This window comes from Pezoporus occidentalis, unplaced genomic scaffold (assembly GCF_034315485.1).
Source record: "Pezoporus occidentalis ecotype Australia unplaced genomic scaffold, CSIRO_AGI_Poc_V1 ctg102, whole genome shotgun sequence".
NCBI lineage: Eukaryota > Metazoa > Chordata > Aves > Psittaciformes > Psittacidae > Pezoporus > Pezoporus occidentalis.
Window position 1 is genome coordinate 1,534,245 of NW_026912801.1, and position 18,942 is coordinate 1,553,186.

At 50.4% G+C, this 18,942-nt stretch overlaps 1 protein-coding gene across 3 annotated transcripts in view; it reads left to right on the forward strand.

Moving 5' to 3' along the window:
- The window catches only part of KIAA1671 (KIAA1671 ortholog), a 66,227-nt gene that overhangs the window by 34,106 nt on the left and 13,179 nt on the right, over nucleotides 1-18,942 (forward strand). Inside the window, exon 1 of one of the 3 annotated variants that reach the window (XM_062615829.1) lies at nucleotides 11,818-12,668. The exons of the other annotated variants lie outside the window; for them this stretch is intronic. Coding sequence (XP_062471813.1) covers nucleotides 12,384-12,668 — 285 coding nt within the window. The 5' untranslated portion in view covers nucleotides 11,818-12,383. Of the gene's footprint in view, nucleotides 1-11,817; nucleotides 12,669-18,942 lie in introns of those variants that run through there. 3 annotated transcript variants of the gene reach the window in all.

Sequence of the window (18,942 nt, forward strand, 5' to 3'; positions counted from 1 at the left end):
TAACACTGACATGGGATAGATGAGGAGGAGGTTCCTGACCAGCACCTAGCACTGGACTTTGTGATGGGTAATGAGAGCTCCTGAGGACTTTGGCTGCGACTGTACCAGCGAGCAAAAGAAAGAACAGTGAAAGAGGAGGGCCAGGAGTGCTGATGGGTCATGCAGATCCCTGCAGAAGGCTTTGAGTGTTCAGGATGGCTGTGCCAGAATCCGGAAGTTCCTGGCTGGTGTGATTAGCACAGTCTGGGTTTGGACAGGTTGCTTGGTGTTTCCTGGAGAGGGGGAAGAGCAGGACTCTTCAATACCACTCAGTAAATTGTCTTCTCATACTGTAAATGTGCTGCTTGTTGGGAGGATTTCTCAGCAACTGATGTTTCTTTGGCTCTGAGCATTCAGATTTGAGGAGCTGTGAGCTATAACCTGTGTGGCATATAAGCAAGATCGTGCAGTGATGGGGAGAAGAAGGGTCTGGGCTGCCTCTTAGGTTTGTCTGCAGCCCTTGCTGGGACTGTAAGGTGGTTGGACCTGCCTTGGGACAGGTTTAAACCACACCACCATGGTTTGGCATAGGCTGCTGGGGGTGTTCTGTTCCTTTGCCTGGCCTGCCTGGGGCTGGCTGTTTTCCATCAGCCGGTGTGAGCAGCGATCCCTCTTGCTGCTTTTCCATGCACCTGGAAGCCACACCGGCTGGGCTGCTCTCGGGCGTGTTTTTAATTACAGAGCAGAGGTGTTATTTGGACCCCTTTGGATACATGTGAAGCCAGAGCGCTGCTCACTGGTCACCAACTGCGCTGCGGTCGGCAGCTGACGTTCAGGCACTGAATCATAGCTCTGTGCTCCACGTCATCACTTCCTCCTCTGCTCTGCCATGCACTTCCTCCTAGCTGAGCTCCTTCCATCATCTTTAATTGGTTCATTATTGTAATTACATATCCAAGTGTCAGTCTTGCAGTGACCGTGTGCTATATTTATTCTGTTTGAGTGTTTTCCAGGGTACACGGGGTATTCATCATCCCTTTTCCAGATGGTGAGGAGCTTTGCTGCAGCTGATAAAAGGCATCCTTAGGTCTGACTTGCAGAAGTCCTTTAAGTGCAGCTCAATAGTCTGGTGTCCAGCTGCCTGCACCAGTCACACCGTGAGCTGGTCAGCATGCCAGGTTGCACCACACGAAGGTGGTTTCCTGCTCCTCTGCAATGCCCTTTATCCAATAACCAGCTTTTTTGGCTTGCTTGTGGACACAGCCACTACTGGAGGGCCCCGGCAGGTCTGTCTATAGCTGTCTCAAAGTTGTGAGCAATCCTTGCTCTGCCCTAGGTGTTTGTGGGCTGCTGCAACTTTGATGCTGTGTCTGAGGCTGCTGGAGGAGCACTGTGATAGCAACGATCTGTGTCACAGCTAGAACCAGGTAACATAAGCCGGCTCGGTGAGTGGAGGCCAGGCTTCAGTGGGGGCAGAGCTGGCAGGAGATAGGGGAGCTCTGGATCTCTTCCAGAATAGGTGCCGGAGGGGAGGAATTGGCTGACTGTGAACAGGAGCTGCCGTGCTCGCAGGGAGGAAAGGGTTGGTGTCAGGATGTGAACTGTGCCTGCGCAGTTCTTAGTACCTTGGTCAGGTAAGGGACTGAAGATGCCTTGAAAACATCATAGGTGTGATCTAAGGGTGGCCTTGGCTCCCAGTTAACACAATGGAAGTGCAAAAAGCCTGTGGAAGTTCACTGTCCTCCTCTTAGTAGCAGTGAATCTCTTGGGAGTCTTGCAGCTGTGTCACACACATAATACTGTGATACAGCTGGAATGGAAGTGGGTTGCTCAGTTTTGGCCTTCTGCTGTGGATGCTGGTGGTGAGTCTCCTGATACACGGGTACCATTCCTGATGGGTTGTTTCAGCCCAACCTGGCACTTGTCTTTGTTCAAATAGCATCCAACTGCTGCATCCTGGAAGCATTCAATGGAAAATGGCATGTTTTAAACGAGACATTGCCCTGCAGCACTGTGATGGTTTTAAAAGACTTCCTTATTCTTTATGAGCAGTCATTAAACAGTAATTGCAAAATCAAAAGGAAATTGGGGCATTTCGGTAAGATGTGAAGCTTGTTTTGCCAAGGTTTTGTTGCTGCCTGTAAAGGGTGGGTACCGGGTGACTCCAGAGGAAGTGGCAGTTCAGTAACAGCCCTGGCAATCGCATGTCACTGCTGCAGCATTTCCAGGGGGATGGAGGGAAACCCTAATGGTGGATCTGTGTGCTGTGGGAATGGTTATTCCTGCTTGGAGGGAGGCAGGCACGTGCTGCGGGTGCTCTGTGGCTTCCCCTTGTGTGTGCTGCCTGTGGTTTCCTCTGGGCAGCGTCTGCTCTGTTACAGGTTTACCTCTGATGATGGGGCAGTTGTGTTTCAGGCCCGTGCCTTTTCCTGGACACTTACGAATCCCTCGCACCCAGGTAGTGTCTGGGGTGTAAATCTGCCTTGCAGACAGGAAATGGAGATACCTGGAAAGACGTTTTCCTGATTGCTGGAAGCTGCTGTGGAAGAGGAATTCTAACTTGTGTCATAGCTAAGAGCAAGCAGAGAACGGAGGGAAGCCCATTCCCGGCAGGAACACGAGAGAGTGCTGTTCAGCCACCAAGGCCGGGTGCTGGCTCCGGCCGCTCATCCTGCCATGACTCCGGGCTTGCACAAGGGACACGGGGCAGGATCCGGGACAGGCTGTTGCCATCAGGTGTGCTGTTCACTTTAATTTACCATCAAACGCTGTGATGAAAGCCTGCGTTCTAGGTTAATTCTGCGCAATAAGGACTGCTCAGGAAGAGGCAGCCGTTTGTAGACCTGTTCTGGAATGACTGTGTCATTCCAGGCTGGGAGCAGCTGGAGCTGGGCACTGCCTGCCCCTTCCCCTTCAGTACGAGCCTCAAGGGGTGCGTACGCCTCCGACGGGCGGCTGGAAGTGGATTGTTAAAGCTCATTTCTACACACAAAGCAGAGGTAACCGCTGCCTCCCCACTCATGTTTTGCTGCAGACTTGTTGTGACTCAGTTCCTGCTTTCCCATGCTGTTGTCCATGTTCCTGGGGCTGGGAGACAGCCAAGTTCCCACTATTGTTCCCATTCTTTCAGCGCCTGCGAGTTGTTCGCGCAGCCAGTGCGTGTTTACTGTCCTGAAAGGAAGCAGCAGTTTGGAGAGCAGCGGGAGCAGGGGGAAAGTAGGTCTTTGTTGTGGGCTTCCCTCAGGAGATGCAGGACTTTGTTCTGTGCTGCAGAGCTTCTCCTAAGTAACTGCAGGTGATTCTCGCGCCTGAGTGATGCTTGGAAGTATTTGCTGTAGTGATTCATGGCTGGGGCTGATAAATGCCTGCAGTATAGATTAGTTGCTAACCACAGTACCTAATTTGGCAAGTTTTGATTGCTGGGGCTGGAGATTGCAGATGTCGGATGTGGATTTACTTCTGGATTTGTTCCTTAGCTCAGCAGCATTCCTGAGGGCAGGAAATAGAGCAAACCTGGTTGAGGTCGCAGGAGGAATTCCAGTAGATCAACCTTTTAGCTCCATGAAGTTCCAGACCCAGCAAGAAATAATGCACTTAATCTAGGAAATGGAAGTGAAGGCCACTCCTGGAGTGATGCAAGCATGGACTTGGCCAGCTTGTGGTCCCCACCAAAGGATGTGGGAGCATCAGCCCTTGTGGCTGGGCCACCCTCCAGCAGGTATGTGGGGCTGACGTGCTCTGTGTAACAGGAGGAGGAGGCAGCAAGAGCCAAGAGTGCAAGAAGTAATGGAACCATGTATACGTGTGAGGTCCCACAGCCATGGCAAATAAATGCTATTGCTTTTGTCATAAAAATGGCATGTGGCAAGATAAAATGGATAAAGGACCTATTGTAGGAACATGTGCCTGGTACTTGATCTGTTTCCTGCCATCAGGAAGTGGCTGATGGAGATGAAAGATGCATGGAAAGGTGTTTGTAGGGAGAAATGGAAATTGCCATCAGACCTCATGTTGGGGGCCCCAGAGCTGAACACAGTTGCCTGTGCTTAAGATGTGAGAGTCCATTGGGTTAGGTGATGGAGAAGTAACTGTTCCCATGTTGGGACCTTGGGACAGACTGCGCCAGGCCCATGCTGAGATGGTGCATTGGATCAGAACAATGCATCTGCTCCCAGGAGCAGTGCAGGGCGGTCAGTCGTGCTTTATACTTCTTTACACACCCATATTTTCATTTCAGTGTGCAAACAGCTTCATTTCCTTAGGGATAGGTTTCACATCAGGCTCCATGTTGACAACAGATACCTCCCCTATTGTAGGACAGCTCCTGGTTTTCCAAAGCCTCTTTTCTTAGGTGATGCTAAAGCCAGTGCTTAGCTTGCTACTAAGCTTGTAGCTAACTCAGCTGTAGTTTCCAGCCCCCATTGGAGGACATGTCTGGTATCTGGATGGCAGTGTTTATCAGCAGCGAACTTTCATCCTGGGCTCTTATTTGTATAAATGGAAACCAGCAACTCCCCATCCTTTGCTTGGCCTGAGCCTTTGGATGTAAACAAATGTAAAGCAAATGTTTTCAGGGCTTTCCAGAAGATCTGTGCTGTTGGAATTTCCTGTTTCTGTTTTGCTTCTCAGTTTTTCCTCCTCCATTGAGATAGAAGGGAAGTGCTGAATGATTACTGCCGTGGCCTTTCAAACAGCACAGGGTATTTTTAGCTTGTTCCCTCAGCTTTAACGTTGATGGCTTTGTTTTATGCTGAAACAATTCAAGGTACAAAAGCTGTGCATGTTCAGGATGTTTAATGGGGCCTTTCTTTAGTTCAAGAGAAACAGAGTTGGGGGGACAAAAGGGTTAACGTTTCCCAAAGAAAACTCTTTTGGCACTCTGTTTTTTGCAGTTATTGCTGATATTCGTGTTTAAAGTGAAATGGCTGAAAACCTTGGGTTAAAAGCTATAGTTCACCATTACCTGTATTTAAAAGCTTGGAATAATCCCATAGTACTGTAAAAGGGCACAGAAATTTGTGCAGGAAAAGGGATGTCTGGCTTCTTGCTTTGGTTGCAGGGAAATGGGGAGCTGCAGTTTCTCACTGATCCCATCGAGGATGACCATGGTGGTAGAATGATAAGATTTATTTAGGGAGATAGAAACAAGTAAGTGGAGAGTCATGAGAGTTACTGATGTGTTTTCTCTTATCATAAGCATTGCTCTGTAAGGAAAACAAGGAATGCACAGTTAATGTTTTCCTTATCTGGCAGCCTTGGCCTACATTGATGAGATACCTTCTGAAGTGCTTTAGCACCTTTCTTTGTCTCTGGTATGAATGGGTGCTTGTGTAAGTTGGACAAGCCACAATGCAGGACCTGTTGCTGCTGCAGCCTCTCCTTGCTCAATAGTTTATGAGGCCTCTGTGGGCTTTTAAAATAGCCCAATGTGAGAAAAAAGCCTGGAAATGGGATTTCAGCCTCTGTGTGTACAAGGGGAATGCCTTTAATGTCACGTTCTATGCAAGCTGACTTAAATTCTGGATAAGCCTAAGGTAGAACTGTGTTTGTGAGTTCATTTGCTTCATATCAGGAGAAAACGAAAGCAGGAGCAGAACACAAATATTTAGGGTAAATATTGAGACAACCGATGGTTGAGGTTCCGGGAGAGTTCACTGTGCAAAGTCCTGGTGCTAAAACACCCTGTCCACTCTTTTGTTTCCCTTTTTGTGCTGCCCACAGCCTGCTGATGGTGGTTGGGGTGGCTGGAACAGTCTGGGCATCTGGATGAGTTGTAGTTATCCATGAAAAGGAACACAAATCCCCAACAAACAAACCTGACACAACCACAAAGGCGTTTCGTCTTTGGCTGAGTGAGGTTTCATTGAGAATCTTGGGTTTGTGGGATGGGAAAGTGAGGTACAGCCAATGGGAAGAAGGATGGAGGAAGAAGCGAACTTACTTTAGTGACTGGCTGGGAGTCCATGGCATCAGTTGTTCTGGGGTGGTAGACATGACAGTGTGTCAAAATCAGAGGGGAAGCAAGGCTTGTGTTGTGGTCAGTGTCCTGGGCAGCAGGGGCCTGTGCTATGAATTTGTTCTGGTGTGGGCATACTGGTACCTGCATCCCAGCTGGTGGTGCCCCAACACTGTCTGTTGGGAGCGTGCAAGAAAGCTGGAGAGGGGCTTTGGACAAGGGCCTGTAGGGACAGGCCAAGGGGAATGGCTTGAACCTGCCCGAGGGGAGACTGAGATGAGCTCTGAGGCAGAAGCTCTTCCCTGTGAGGGTGCTGACGCGCTGGCACAGGGTGCCCAGAGAAGCTGTGGCTGCCCCATCCCTGGCAGTGCTCAAGGCCAGGTTGGACACAGGGGCTTGGAGCAAGCTGCTCCAGTGGAAGGGGTCCCTGCCCGTGGCAGGGGCTGGAGCTGGAGGAGCTTTAAGGTCCCTTCAACCCAAACCAGGGCGGGATTCTGGGATAACCTCGAGGTCCTTACATTATCACCCAGGCTGTGTTCACAGCCTGCGATACGGGGAAGGTATGAGGCTGAAGGATGTCAAGCTGTAGATGGTTCCGGTCCTTGTCGGGACTGCTGCCTTCGGGACGGAGGTGGATGCGGTGGTGTGAATGGGATCATCTGTTCCTGCTCTCAGCACAGATCCCGCCTGCACCAAGGTTTATTTCTGTTTCAGACGAAGGATGTCACAGTGATCCCTGCGCCGAGCAGCTTGTCACGGCTTTGAGGTTCTGCCGGGTTTGGAACTCTGTCAAGTGAAAGCAGGTGCAGGAGCCCCAGCAATTCCAGCACCTCGATATAAGCCATTTGTTTAACTTCAGCTCTCTGTTAATTCCTATTCCTTTAGACGTAAATGAAGGGGCTCAGTGCGTGCTGCGAGCAGAGCCCTCAATGAAAGGCTCTGTGCAGTGCGGGTGTTCGGTGCGCAGTTGTGACAGCTCACTGACAGGAGCAGGGGAAGCGCCTGCACTTCTCCAAGCCTGCCTGCTTGCCAGCCACGGGAGGTTTAACCTGGCAGGCACACGCAGACAGCTTCTCCCCGGAAGCCTGATAACCTGATGGAAACTTGTGCCTCTGTCAGCCTTCCCCAAAGCCAGCTAATCCCACAGTGCACCCAGGGGTCTGTCACGGTGTTTGGGTAACGGCGAGTCATCCTGAAGAGGAGAAGGGGGAGTGAGCGCTGGCGGGTTGGCAGGAGCCTTGTAAAGAAAGCAGCTCGATACACAAACACTTTTGTTCTTTGTGTATGGAGAGCCAAAGAGAGCCCATCTGCCCACTCTCGGGCGCCGTGTCTTTTCCCAAGTTAAAACTGGTTTTAAGCAGCCCGCTCGGTCTTGCCTTGGCACACGATGAAAACCTCTGCTCCAGCTGTGGGGCTTCTGTGCCTGGGCCAGATGTGGGGTGGCTGGAGCGGTTCGCAGGGGCTCACTGGGAAGCCTCAGGAATGTTACGTGGCATTTCAGGTGACTGAGTGCTGCAGCATTCCTCTTCCCTTCAAATGAGAATCTGAAGGTGATGTTGTAAAAATGATGGGATGTTTCATGTGGGAAATCCAGCCTGTGGTTCGGAATGCTTGTTGGCCCTTCTGCGGACATGACAGTTGAGGTGGCGAAGTAGAAACTACAGGGGCAGAAATAAAGAGCATATAAAAAACCATATAGTGTCTGAGGAGCCCACGGGGTAACCGAGTCTGGAGCTGCAGAGCTCAGCCCAGCACAGTGCTGTGTGTCTTTAAATAGGCCATAATGTCAAACACAAGCGGTTAAATTAAGTTCTCTTACTAATGAAACGGAAAGAGTCGGTGTGGAATGCGGGCCCAGGACAGCCTTACAAGGCCAGGCTTCGCTCCTCGTGGTGCTGAGACTGGACAAACCAAGAGGCCCGGGATGGGACTGAAGCTGTTGTGAGCTTGGCGAGTACTTGGTCATATGTGGGGTGATGGCTTGCAGGAAGCACTTCAGAAATGCATGAATTGTTAATAATTGCTAACGTAAGTGGAGCGATGGGTGTGTGGGTTTCTGACTGAGGGTCCCACAAGAGAAAAGCCGACACTGTTCTCTTGGTTAGAGAAGGATGGGCAGCGTTAGTTTAAACTGTCACATCTGCTTTGCTGGCAAAGGATCACCCAGGGATTCAGCCGAGGTGTGGACTAATCCCCGCTGTCCTTCTGATGGTGTTTCAGCAGGGTTGCCCTCCCGGTTCCGTGCACCCCAGTGCTACCACAAGGGAGGAGGTGGTGGTGATGGTGGGATCCATGGCCACGCAGGGCTCGCGCTCCTCATGGGGCTGAGCTGTGGGTTCCACCTCCTCCCACAGCAGGTCCATCGTGTGCTGTGCTACACGCAGGCCTGTCTTCATTTGACCTTTCTATCCTGTATAGTCATTAGCATAATTACATGTATTTGAGAACAGGTAAAGCTCAAAATGAGCTGAAAAAGCTCTTGAGAAATAGAATATAACCATAGAATTTTCTTTTCTACTGAATAAGGGGTAAAATAGGGATCATTACTTCTTTATGCAGGGTTGTGTTTGTGAGTTGTAGGTGGAATTGATGTTAATAATAAAAGCATCCAGCAATGTTTGAATAATGAGGTCCCATTTGCCCCTTGTGCGGTGCCAGTTAGCTGCGTGTGCTCTGTGTTCTGAAGCTGCAGACCCTCGACAGACCCGGGGTGGCTGCGGCTCAAGATAATCACTAGCAGCTTTCAAGGGCAGGAGATCATCTTGTGCTGTTCTTGTTCAGAAACAAACCCTTACTCAGCCAGAAAGACTGCTGCTGAAGTGGCTCTGAGACAATTATAGAACATCTGTATGGTTCGAGCTATGTTCTGGAGGCTGGTGGTTATAAAAAGACGCGTGGATTCACCACAGAAGAAGTAAAGAGAGGCCGTGTGTAACCCACACGCTGTTATTTAATTAAAATACAGTTGTGAGCCTTTTGCCAGCTGGGAAGTGTGTGCAGTGCTGCAGAGCATCGTGTTCTGGGGAGCCTGAGGAGAGAAAGAACAAGCACAAGTTGGTGTGCTCCCTGGGAGCCCAGGCATCGCCGCAGCGTGGGGTGCACACCCCAGGCAGGAGACCTGCTGCTCTCCTATGGCTAATACAGTCCTTACCCCGTTGTGAAGGTGATTCATGTCTCTTCAACTGATTTTTAATCATGGCTTATGTTTTTCATACAGATGAAATGTCACCCGAACCAGAAACGCCCGAAACCATGATTCGCTGCTCGCAGCTATTGAAAACTCTGTCCTTTAGACTTTCCAAGTGTGCTCCAGCTTTGGCTGGTTGATGTCATGGGGTCCTCTAAGGGCTCAGTGGATTCTTTTACCTACCAGAATAGAAGGGCTGGAGCAGTCTGTTTTAATAACATGGAATAATAACCCTCCTCACACCCCCTGCACAGATCCAGGCAGAGCTCAGCTGTTGACGAGGAGGGGCGAGAAGAACAAATTGAGAGACTAAATTTAGTATTGCAGATAGCCTCAGATCAGCAGTTTTACAGTCTCCTAAGGATGCGGAAGGTAAATGGGACATTAACACAGGCGCAGCCCGCTCTTTTCTGGGAGGTCTGATGAAAAAGTGAATATATTCTCTAGGGAATTCTCAGATCCCTCAAGTCATGTACACATGTAGAGGCTCTTGCAGCAAGTGTGAGAGCTGAGGATCTTGGGTTGAATCTGGTCATGCATCTCCTCCTGTTCTGTGGTGGGTGTTGCACCAGGTACTGGTTGAGTTTCAGTTCTGTGCCCATCCTGTCTCAGTGCAGGGACTGGTGGCTGACCCGTGTGGCAGCTACGGTCCACAGCTCTCTGATGGCTATTTCGGGTGGGCTGCTGAATCAGACAGAGCCTGAACCCATCCGAAATAGCCAAGTGCCTCGTGAAGAATCCCTGTACTGCAGCAAGCACGGAGCTGTGCTTGCAAATGCACACGTTTGAAATGGAGAGCTCAGATCCAACAGCTTGAAAACGTGGGGCAAGTCTTGAATTTCAGCCTTGGGCACAGGCTCTCCATCGTTCCTGAATCATCATCCGTAACTGTCAGAATAGGTGTAGGGGGTTTCTCTCCCTTTAAAAATGTAAGGAGCACCCAGCTCTTGGGGCATCTGATCAGGAGTCTCTCTTCCCATGTCTGCACAAGAACAACCCTGTAGCTCTTTAAAACAAGAGCTGTGTAAGGGGCGAAAAATGTTTTTCTCTATCGGTTGCGTTCCTCTTTAACACCGCGGGTTTTATAGGGCTGCTCATTTGAGAATGTTCAAAACAAATGTAATGTATTCAGCAGTGAAGGAGAGCGCAGGGAATGGGACACTGTCACCAGGGTTTTTTTTCTCGAAGCTAAGTTGCAGGATGGTGGAGGCTTTCAAACAGTGCTTAAAAGCCCCCCCCCCCCCATTTCCTCAGAGCATCTCATGCTCCTGTGCCTGTTCGTAATACAGTAATACTCTATGTGAGAATCATTTCATAAGGCATCTAGAAATTATTCATTAATGTATGAACTAATACATCTAAATCTCTTCCTGAATGGTTTAGAGGAGGAGAGGATGATGCAAGACCATGGGACTTTGTATGGCAGATGAAGCAACAGCAACAAAACCCCCTTGAACAAACAAAGCGAGCAGCTCTCAACATGCCTTTTTTTGCCTTCAGACCCATATCTGGCTCCCCTCAGTTCTGAACTAGTCGTGTCTTGACTCTGGAGAACTTTTTAAGCTTGTTAAATGAAATCCTTAGCTTTTTTCTGCTGTCCTCCCAAATGGGCTGTTCCCAGGAATTCCCTGTCGGTGGCATCTCATTGCTCAGTATTAGCTGGTTTTGTCCGTGGGGTTCCCCCATTATCCCCATGCATTCAAGGCTTTGCAGCCATGGTCCCAGACAGGACCTCCCAGCTGGGGAGGGAGCAGAGCTGGTGCTGCTAGCGAGCCCTTGCTCACAGAAGTGTCTGCAAGGAGGGGAAGAACTGCTTTATGTGGTCAGACCCGCTCAGCTTTGCTTTGAGCTCTGGTTTAATCCTTGTCTTGCACTGATGGCGTAGTCACTAACTTGGAACTATCTTGTTGGAGTTTAGTCGTGTCATGAACGGTTAGAGGTGATGGTGCTGCCCCAGTGCCCAGTCAGACACCAGGAGCAGGGTGAAGGCTTTGCCTGGAGCTGCCCATCCGAATAGGAAGCCTTTTGGTGTCAGCCAGACACTCCCTTGGCAGGGCTTTTGCTCCCGTTTCCCCACGGAAGGGTTAAAATCAGTAAGTGCACGTGACATATGCAAACTCTGAATCATTCCAATAGATCTGTGCAACTCCTGCCTGCTCCGGCAGCAAGCAGATGCTGTTCCCCCGTTGCCGTGGTAACCCTGCCTGTACTATAATAAAGCCCAGCCCAGATCCTTCCTTAGGCAGACCTCTGCGGCTCTCCCACCTAGCTCATTGTTTCCTCTCCGGAGCAGAGGGAAGGCAGGGACACAGAGGAGGGAGCGGGATTCCGGAGCCAGCGTCCCTCCTCTCCTGCTGTGACCTCTCGTGCCTTACCCAGGGAGCGTTCGGAGCGGGGCAGGCATCCGGAGCCGGCGCAGCCCCGGTGCCTTGTGCAGCGCTGAGGAGCTGGGGTGGGCAGCGGGGCAAGGCTCCGTGCTGGCTGCGTTCCTCTGGGTGAAGCCCCTGGGAGCAGAGGAGCTGATGTCATCCAGGAGATCTCTGGGCCGGCTCCGAGCAGCGGCAGGTCCGCTCTGAAGGCAGCAGCTCCCCACGGGTCCCCTGCAGCTTCGCTGGGAGCTCGGCATCAGCACCTTGAGAATGGCTCTGCCAGGGGAAGAGTGGTGAGGAGGGGGCGCTGCTGGGGGGATGCCTTCCTGCGGAAGAAAGCCAATGGGATTTATTGCTCGGAAGGTCTAATCGTGTTGCTGCTAAATGGATTGTATAGAAGCATCAGAACTTTGTTTCAGGTACTGGCACCTGACAAGCTGCCGAGCCAGAATACGTTGGGTTTTATCCTTCTGATGGTATTTACAGCAAAACAAAAACTTGCCTTAAAAAGGGAGTTGCTTTTCCAGCTCTGAGAGGAGACAGTGAGAGACCGGTTCTCTGCCTGTAGACGGACCAATTTCAGGTGACTGTGTCAGGATTCAGACCTTGATTTCTCTCTCTAACATGGCTGAATTAAACGTGTTTTGATGGAACTCTGGAAATCTGATGGCAAGTGGGAAAATTCCTTGATTCCTTCATACTTGACAAATACCAATCTCCAACCTCACCTCTCCTTTGCTATTTAAATACAGAAGTATGCTGATGGTTATCGTGCAGAGCTGTTTGCCTTTATGAGTGGAATCCTTTTAGCAGAAGCAAACCAGGGTTGTTAAGGAGAATCTCTTTGCCAGCAATTCCTCCTGAATATTGATTTCTCATCTCTGCTGGAGAAATGGATTACCTTGGAGACAAGCTGACAGTGGCACAAACCCACATGACCCAGTGGATGGGCACAGTGCGGAGATCCTTGCAGGAAGCACTAAATTTAGTCACTACTGCGGTTGCTCACGAGCGGACTAGCGGGGAAGGTGGCAGCAGGACTCCCTTCAAGAGGACCTCCTCCTTCAGGCACTTTGCATCCCGGAGCAGAGAGTCCTTCCGAAGGTTTTCAGTGCGGAGTCAGCAGAGGTTTTCCTCTTTGAGGAAGAGGCAGCCCAGTTCAGAGCCGCCCGAGCTTGTAAGCGAAACACCTTTTTGAGCCTCTCGAGGTAGATAACGCAATGCAAAAACCTTGGTGCTGTTGCAGCATTTGATCTTGATAACAGAACCTGTATCCCATCTGCTTTCCATGCAGAAATAGCCCCCCAAACTCTCGCAGGTAGTGGTGTGTGTCTGTCTGTCTGCTCCCAGCTGGTTCCTTTCCGCAGCACAGGTGGGTATTTTCGTGTGCCAGGGAACAGTTAGTCCAGGTTTGGGGAATGGGGGGGAAATGGTCTTGAACTGCTTTAAAACAACACAGCCAGGTAGGACAAATATTTGGCTGACACTAGAACCAGAAAGTTAGTGTGAAACCGCACTTGGGTCATTGCCACACCGTGGGTCAGTGTCACTTTGAGCTCACGTTGGTATTTGTGATCTCTCAGTAAAAATACCTTGAGCTAAAGTTGTAATAAGCATGAAGTGCTGTCACTCTGCACTCAGTGATCATTATGCTCTTTTTTTCATTGAGGAAGAGGTGTTTTTCTCATTATAATTGCTGTTTTGTCATGGAATAGAAGCCCCACGAGGGCTGCAGTGGGGTGTAATTTCACGGGGCAAAGGGAAGGTGAAGAGCTCCTGGTTCATCCCAGCCATGTGCCACACAGAGCCCCCATCCCCTCCCTTCTCCCTAAATGCCTTTCCAGGTTATTTTCAGGAAGGCCGATTGGCATTGAAGAGCCTCACAGAGTGGTGGAGGAGCTGGTGGCTGTGCAGACAGAAGCCCCATTCCAGCGGAAGGGGTGTGGGTCTGGTTTGGGGTCTGCCCCGCTCCTTGCGGGCAGTATGTGCCATCCCCTGTCCCTAGTCCTACCAAATACTGCCAGTGCTTTTAGGCTGTAGTGTGTGAAAGGTAAATGAATCCAGTTTATTTCACAGAGAGGAGCCTAAGCAGTGATTTGAGTTGTACCTGGAAGTGAGGGCTTAGGGCCGATGCTGGAGCTATGGATGTGCAGTGATTGACTTGAGTGGAGTCAGACCAAAGCCTTGGGAGCAGCATGGGGATAAATCCTGAGGAGCTTCCTCTCTGAAGTGGCTCCCATGTTGCTGGGTTTTGGTTTCAAAAGGAAGCAGGTAAGGTTGTGCAGTGCAAACACACGGCCCCAGAGAGCGGCTGAAGGTAAAGCTGCATTCCTCGGGCAGGCGTGGCCCTGGTGTGCGGGCTATTTCCAGGGCTTTCTGTCAGCCCCGGTTATGGCATTTTTGTCCTAGCTTGCTGCTCGCCTCCCCTTTGGAAAAGAAAACACTGTCAAGTGAGCACAAAAGAATGAGGAGGAAAATATTTGGTAACCACTGTTACAGCGCCAGCGCGGAGGAGCTCTGCTGCTGCCCTTCGTACGCTGATAACTGTGAGTTATTCGAATCATCCGACTGAAAAGCTCGTTTAAAGGAAGATGAGAATGGGAACGTGGAACCTGCGGAGGAGAAGTGGACAACTTCCTTTGGGCTGCTTGTAGAGCAGGAATCGTGGGACACCCGCTGGCCTTTTTGCTCCGTCCCTGGTGGCAGCGTGGAGCTGCTCTTCCCCCCTTCCGCAGTCATTTGGTGTGTGCTTGGCTTTATGCATGAATGTGCTTTAACTTATGCCCAACTCCTGAGCTCAAACTTAAGGTTTTGGCACTTGTTCATAGCCTGCCCCCCCCCGAACAACTTGTGTATGTGGACCTTGAGCTATTTATTGTACTTTTATCTGGCTGGAACAGGGTCCTGGGTTTGCTTTGACCTTGGAGCTACTGATGTTTTTCTACAAAACAGCTGTGGAATTACTGTAAAGCACATAATTCATCACAGCCTGAGCCTTTGTTGGTTTAGGGATGTGCTCTAGAGTAGGCCTCAGCGTTGGTACTTGAGTGATGCAGTTAAACTAGAGCAGCCAGGGAGTGGGGGCTCTCAGCTCCCATCTCTGGTGGCTTCTGGCTGAGAACTTGGCATCATACAAGACCGAGGAACCTGTCACAGTTCAGGTCAAACAGCACAGTTTGAGGTAGTGTGTGTGAACTTCTTGACCTATAAATGCCTTGCTGCAGAGGCTGAAGGCAGGGGAGGCGTGAGGGTGAATCCTGCTGCATTGTGTAGCTGTGCACTTGTCCCCTCTCACACCTTTGGACAGGATAGAGTTTGTATGGAGCTCCGGTCGCTGATCTAGAGGAATGAAGAGTGTTGCGTTCAAGGCATTCATCCATTTGTAGGTATATCTCTGAATATACAGTGCTTAGGCTCATAAATTGTCCTGTTTGCTGCAGTTGCCACCCTGTGTTTGCAGCAGCTGTAGTGGCAAAGGGCCGATGCCGTGTGTGCTGCCTGTTGGATCCGTGGTGGATCCAAGCTGGGGTGTTCCATAGGCCTGGCGTTTGTGCAGGTAGAGGAATGGGGAGCTCAGCCCCTTCCTGCTAACCCACTGCAGCGAGTTTGAGCTGGTCACTGCTGCGTGTGGCTGGGGAAGGGCTCACGGGTGTCGGGGTGCTTTCTGAGGAAGAGGTTTCCATCGGCTATGGAGGAGCTCTGGGGTTGGAGCGGGAGGGGGTTGACGTAACTGCTGATTTCCTTGCTGAGCTCAGGAAAGTGGGAATCGGGCTGCGAGAGAGAGGAAATGATTCCCTCTTCCAGCCCTTCTCTCCAAGCGCTCTGGAGGACGTACTCGCCGTGCTGCTTGGTTCCTCCTTCATCACGTTCTCCTGTTGGATGCGGGGCTGGATTCCTGATGCAGCTCCCATCGTGGCCGCTGCTTCCCTGCAGTGCCACGGCCAGGGGGTTCTGCAGCAGGTTCCTGAGGAGGTGAGATGGGTGGATACAGCTTGCTTAGAATGTGACCTGCTGGTTTTCATATGGGAGCCCAGGACACTGTCAGTTTGGGCCCCAGAAAGGCTCTTCTAACCTCCACTTGTTCTTTTTATCTTCTTGGTTTTAATTCGTACACCTTACCATGTATACCCTCAATAAATCGATGTCTAACGCAGGGCTGAGTCTGCAGGAAGTGCAGCCTAAAAGCAAGGACAATCCAGGGATAAAATGAACCCAAGAGCTAAAGCCGTTTGTCTTGTTCTCAAACAAGATCAGTCAGAGTTTAATGTGTGCAGACCACAAAGAGGAGTGCAGGGATAGTTTTGATTTTTAAATAGCTTCTCTGGTATGTTCAATGGGACTGCTTGGAAAAGCTGTGGCTGCCCCATCCCTGGCAGTGCTCAAGGCCAGGTTGGACACAGGGGCTTGGAGCAAGCTGCTCCAGTGGAAGGGGTCCCTGCCCGTGGCAGGGGTTGGAGCTGGAGGAGCTTTAAGGTCCCTTCCAACCCAAACCAGGCTGGGGTTCTGTGTTTATTTCTGAGCCAATATAAACTTGTGCAGTCAGCTTCCTTCTTGGGACTGTGGCTTTTCCCATTGGAATAGGATCCCTGTCCAACACAGAACGACGGGAGAGGGATGAGAGGAGCGCTGTTAAATCCTGGATGGCACCTCAGCTGTTAAAGAAGCATTGATCTGTGCTGTCCGGTCGGACTTTACCCAAGGTCTGTCTGCAAATGGGTGTCCTTTATGGTAAACACCCTTCAACAGACTGTTTGTAAGAAGGAATTAAGGCAAGCTGGCATTTTTATTCCAAGCTTGGCTGTTTGGATCCTCATGAACTGTTTTGGCCTGATGTTCCCAGAGAGCACAATGAATCGCTCTCAGAAACACTTTGTTGTGGGAGTTGTTTGCCCTGTTTCGAGGTGGAGGGGAGGAGTGAAGCTCTTTGGTTTAATTAATGGAGATACAAGGGCCAGTGTTGAAACAGTTTGGGCTTTTTCATTCTTAACAGCTTCTCTCTGGTTTAACAGGCCATGAACATAGCTGGCAGCAGGAATCTGGGCCATGAGATGCAGCGATGGGCATTTGGTAGAGTGCCTTTGTTGGTCCCTTGTTGTTCTGACAGGGATAATCACTTCAGCGACTTCCCTCTGGTTTTACTTGGCTGCCTGCAAGGAGGTGATTTTGACCATGTTAGAGCAGAAGAGAGGAACTAGAACTGGGCGTTTTGTGCTCATTCACCTTGGGGGTTTAGGTTTCTTTGCCTTGTTTTTGGGGGGGTTATTTGTGTTCTTTGGGTTTGTTTTTAAGCACTAAGTGCTATCAGGGGAAATAAGTTGCATTAAACAAATACATGGCTGAACACAGTTCTTACCACTGGCAGTCCATTTGTATTGAGCTTTTGTAACAGTTGCAGGAAATCCTGGTGCTGGTTCATTGAGGGGGGGATGTATTTTGACTGCTCTCATCTAAACCAAGCAATCCTGTCCTTTTCTGCAGAGATTTAAACCCAGACTTTCAATTAAAGAGCACTTTTTTTCTCCCCCAGGAATGTTTGTTTGAAGTTTAACTTGTGTCTTAGGTGGCAAAACATTAACTGTGCAGAAGAGGTGTGAAATCAAGTATTTCAAGTAGGAGGTGTTGATTTCAAGTATGCAGCGTCTCAAAAAAAGCAAATAGCTTCACTTCCTAGCATAACAGCAGAAAACCGCCTTGGCTTGTTCTGGCTTGTGTCCCTTGTGATGCTGGAGACGAGGGCTCCTGTTCAGCTCTGGGTGCCAGGTTTTAGTCCTGCTATGGAGGTAGGACAGCACTGCTGTGCTCAGAATCTCCCTGATGGGCAGGCCACCAGGGCTCTGTCCTGCTGGGTTTGATTTCGTGGAGTTTAACATCTATAGAGCTTGACTGCCTAAAGCTGGAAACAAAACTTGATGTCGAAACATGGAATGGTTTGGGTTGGAAGGGACCTCAAACCTCATCCAGTTCCAGTCCCTGCCACGGGCAGGGATACCTTCCACTAGAGCAGCTTGCTCCAAGCCCCAGTTGGTACAGGAGGGGTCTTAAAGATGTTCCCAGCTATTTCCTCTGCTCTGCTTTGGTTTTCAACCACTTCTCAGAGGCCGTGCTCAGCCCTAGCAAGGTATATTTAGTATTTGGTTCTTGGCTGCTTTTTGCACGTCAAGTCAACCTCTGCTCTGTCTTCAGCCTTGCACTGAAACCACATGATAGGTGCGTGGTGAGTGTTCACAGCAAGTCATAGCAGCTCTATTTTCAGGGTATAAGACCTGTTAACTCTAAAATGGCTTTGAAATCCTCAGTGCAGTTAGCAGGTTCACTGGGAGTCACTGCAAAGCAGTGAGATCTCATTGCACACTGATAACCAGTTTCCTGGCTGGCAGAGCCAAGTAGGGGAAGTCATTTTGTGTGCTCAAGAGGTGTGGGAAATCACAGAATCATGGAATGATTTGGATTGGAAGGGACCTTAAAGCTCCTCCAGCTCCAACCCCTGCCACGGGCAGGGACCCCTTCCACTGGAGCAGCTTGCTCCAAGCCCCTGTGTCCAACCTGGCCTTGAAACAACCCATGTTTTGTAAGGTAAAAACACTGTCAGCTTTGGGGATATCACTGGCTGTTGCTTATCATATTCCAGTGGAAGAGGTAGAGAAGACACATACGGCTGAGGCAGCCCGGGGTTGCATGGCAACAGCGAGGATGTGGCTGACATCATTTATGAGAATGTTGTATACTGTGGCACTTGGTACCTACTCCAGTGCACAGGGGAAAATGAAGCACAGAATCAAAGAATATCTGGAGTTGGATGGAACCCACAAGGATCATCAAGTCCAACTCCCGGCTCCTCACGGGGCATTTATTATTTAAAGGTTTTCTGAGTAGAACAGCAGTAGATCCTTAGGATTTAATGGTGCTAAATGTGCTGTGTGAGTGCTTTCAGACGTGGGCTGGGGCACCTTGTGTTTCCCCAGGCTCATGTACCCCTGCAGTTTGCCACATCAGACCGGCCTGTCCCCTCCAGGGCTTGTCCCACAGGGGCCAGCAGGATGTTCCTCCGGAGTCATTTAGAGCCATTCCCCTTGGCCTGTCCCCTCTCCAGCTTTCCTGCAGCCCCTTCAGGCACTGGAGCTGCTCTCAGGTCTCCCCTTCAGGAGCCTTCTCTTCTCCAGGCTGCCCCAGCCTGGCTCCAGAGCAGAGCTGCTCCAGCCCTCGCAGCATCCCCATGGCCTCCTCTGGCCTCGCTCCAGCAGCTCCACGTCCCTCTGCTGTTCTGGGATTGAGACTCCCATTACTTTTGTGGCTGCTCGTAGGCCTGGTCTCCAGCGTTTGTAAAGTGCTTCCTTGGTTGAAAGCGGGCATTCGGGAGGGCCGAGGGACTCGTGCTCGCTACCGCTGCTGCGGGTGGAGCCTGCCCTGGAGGTCTCTTAACTTCCCTCATCGGTGAGGTCAGAAAGAAAACC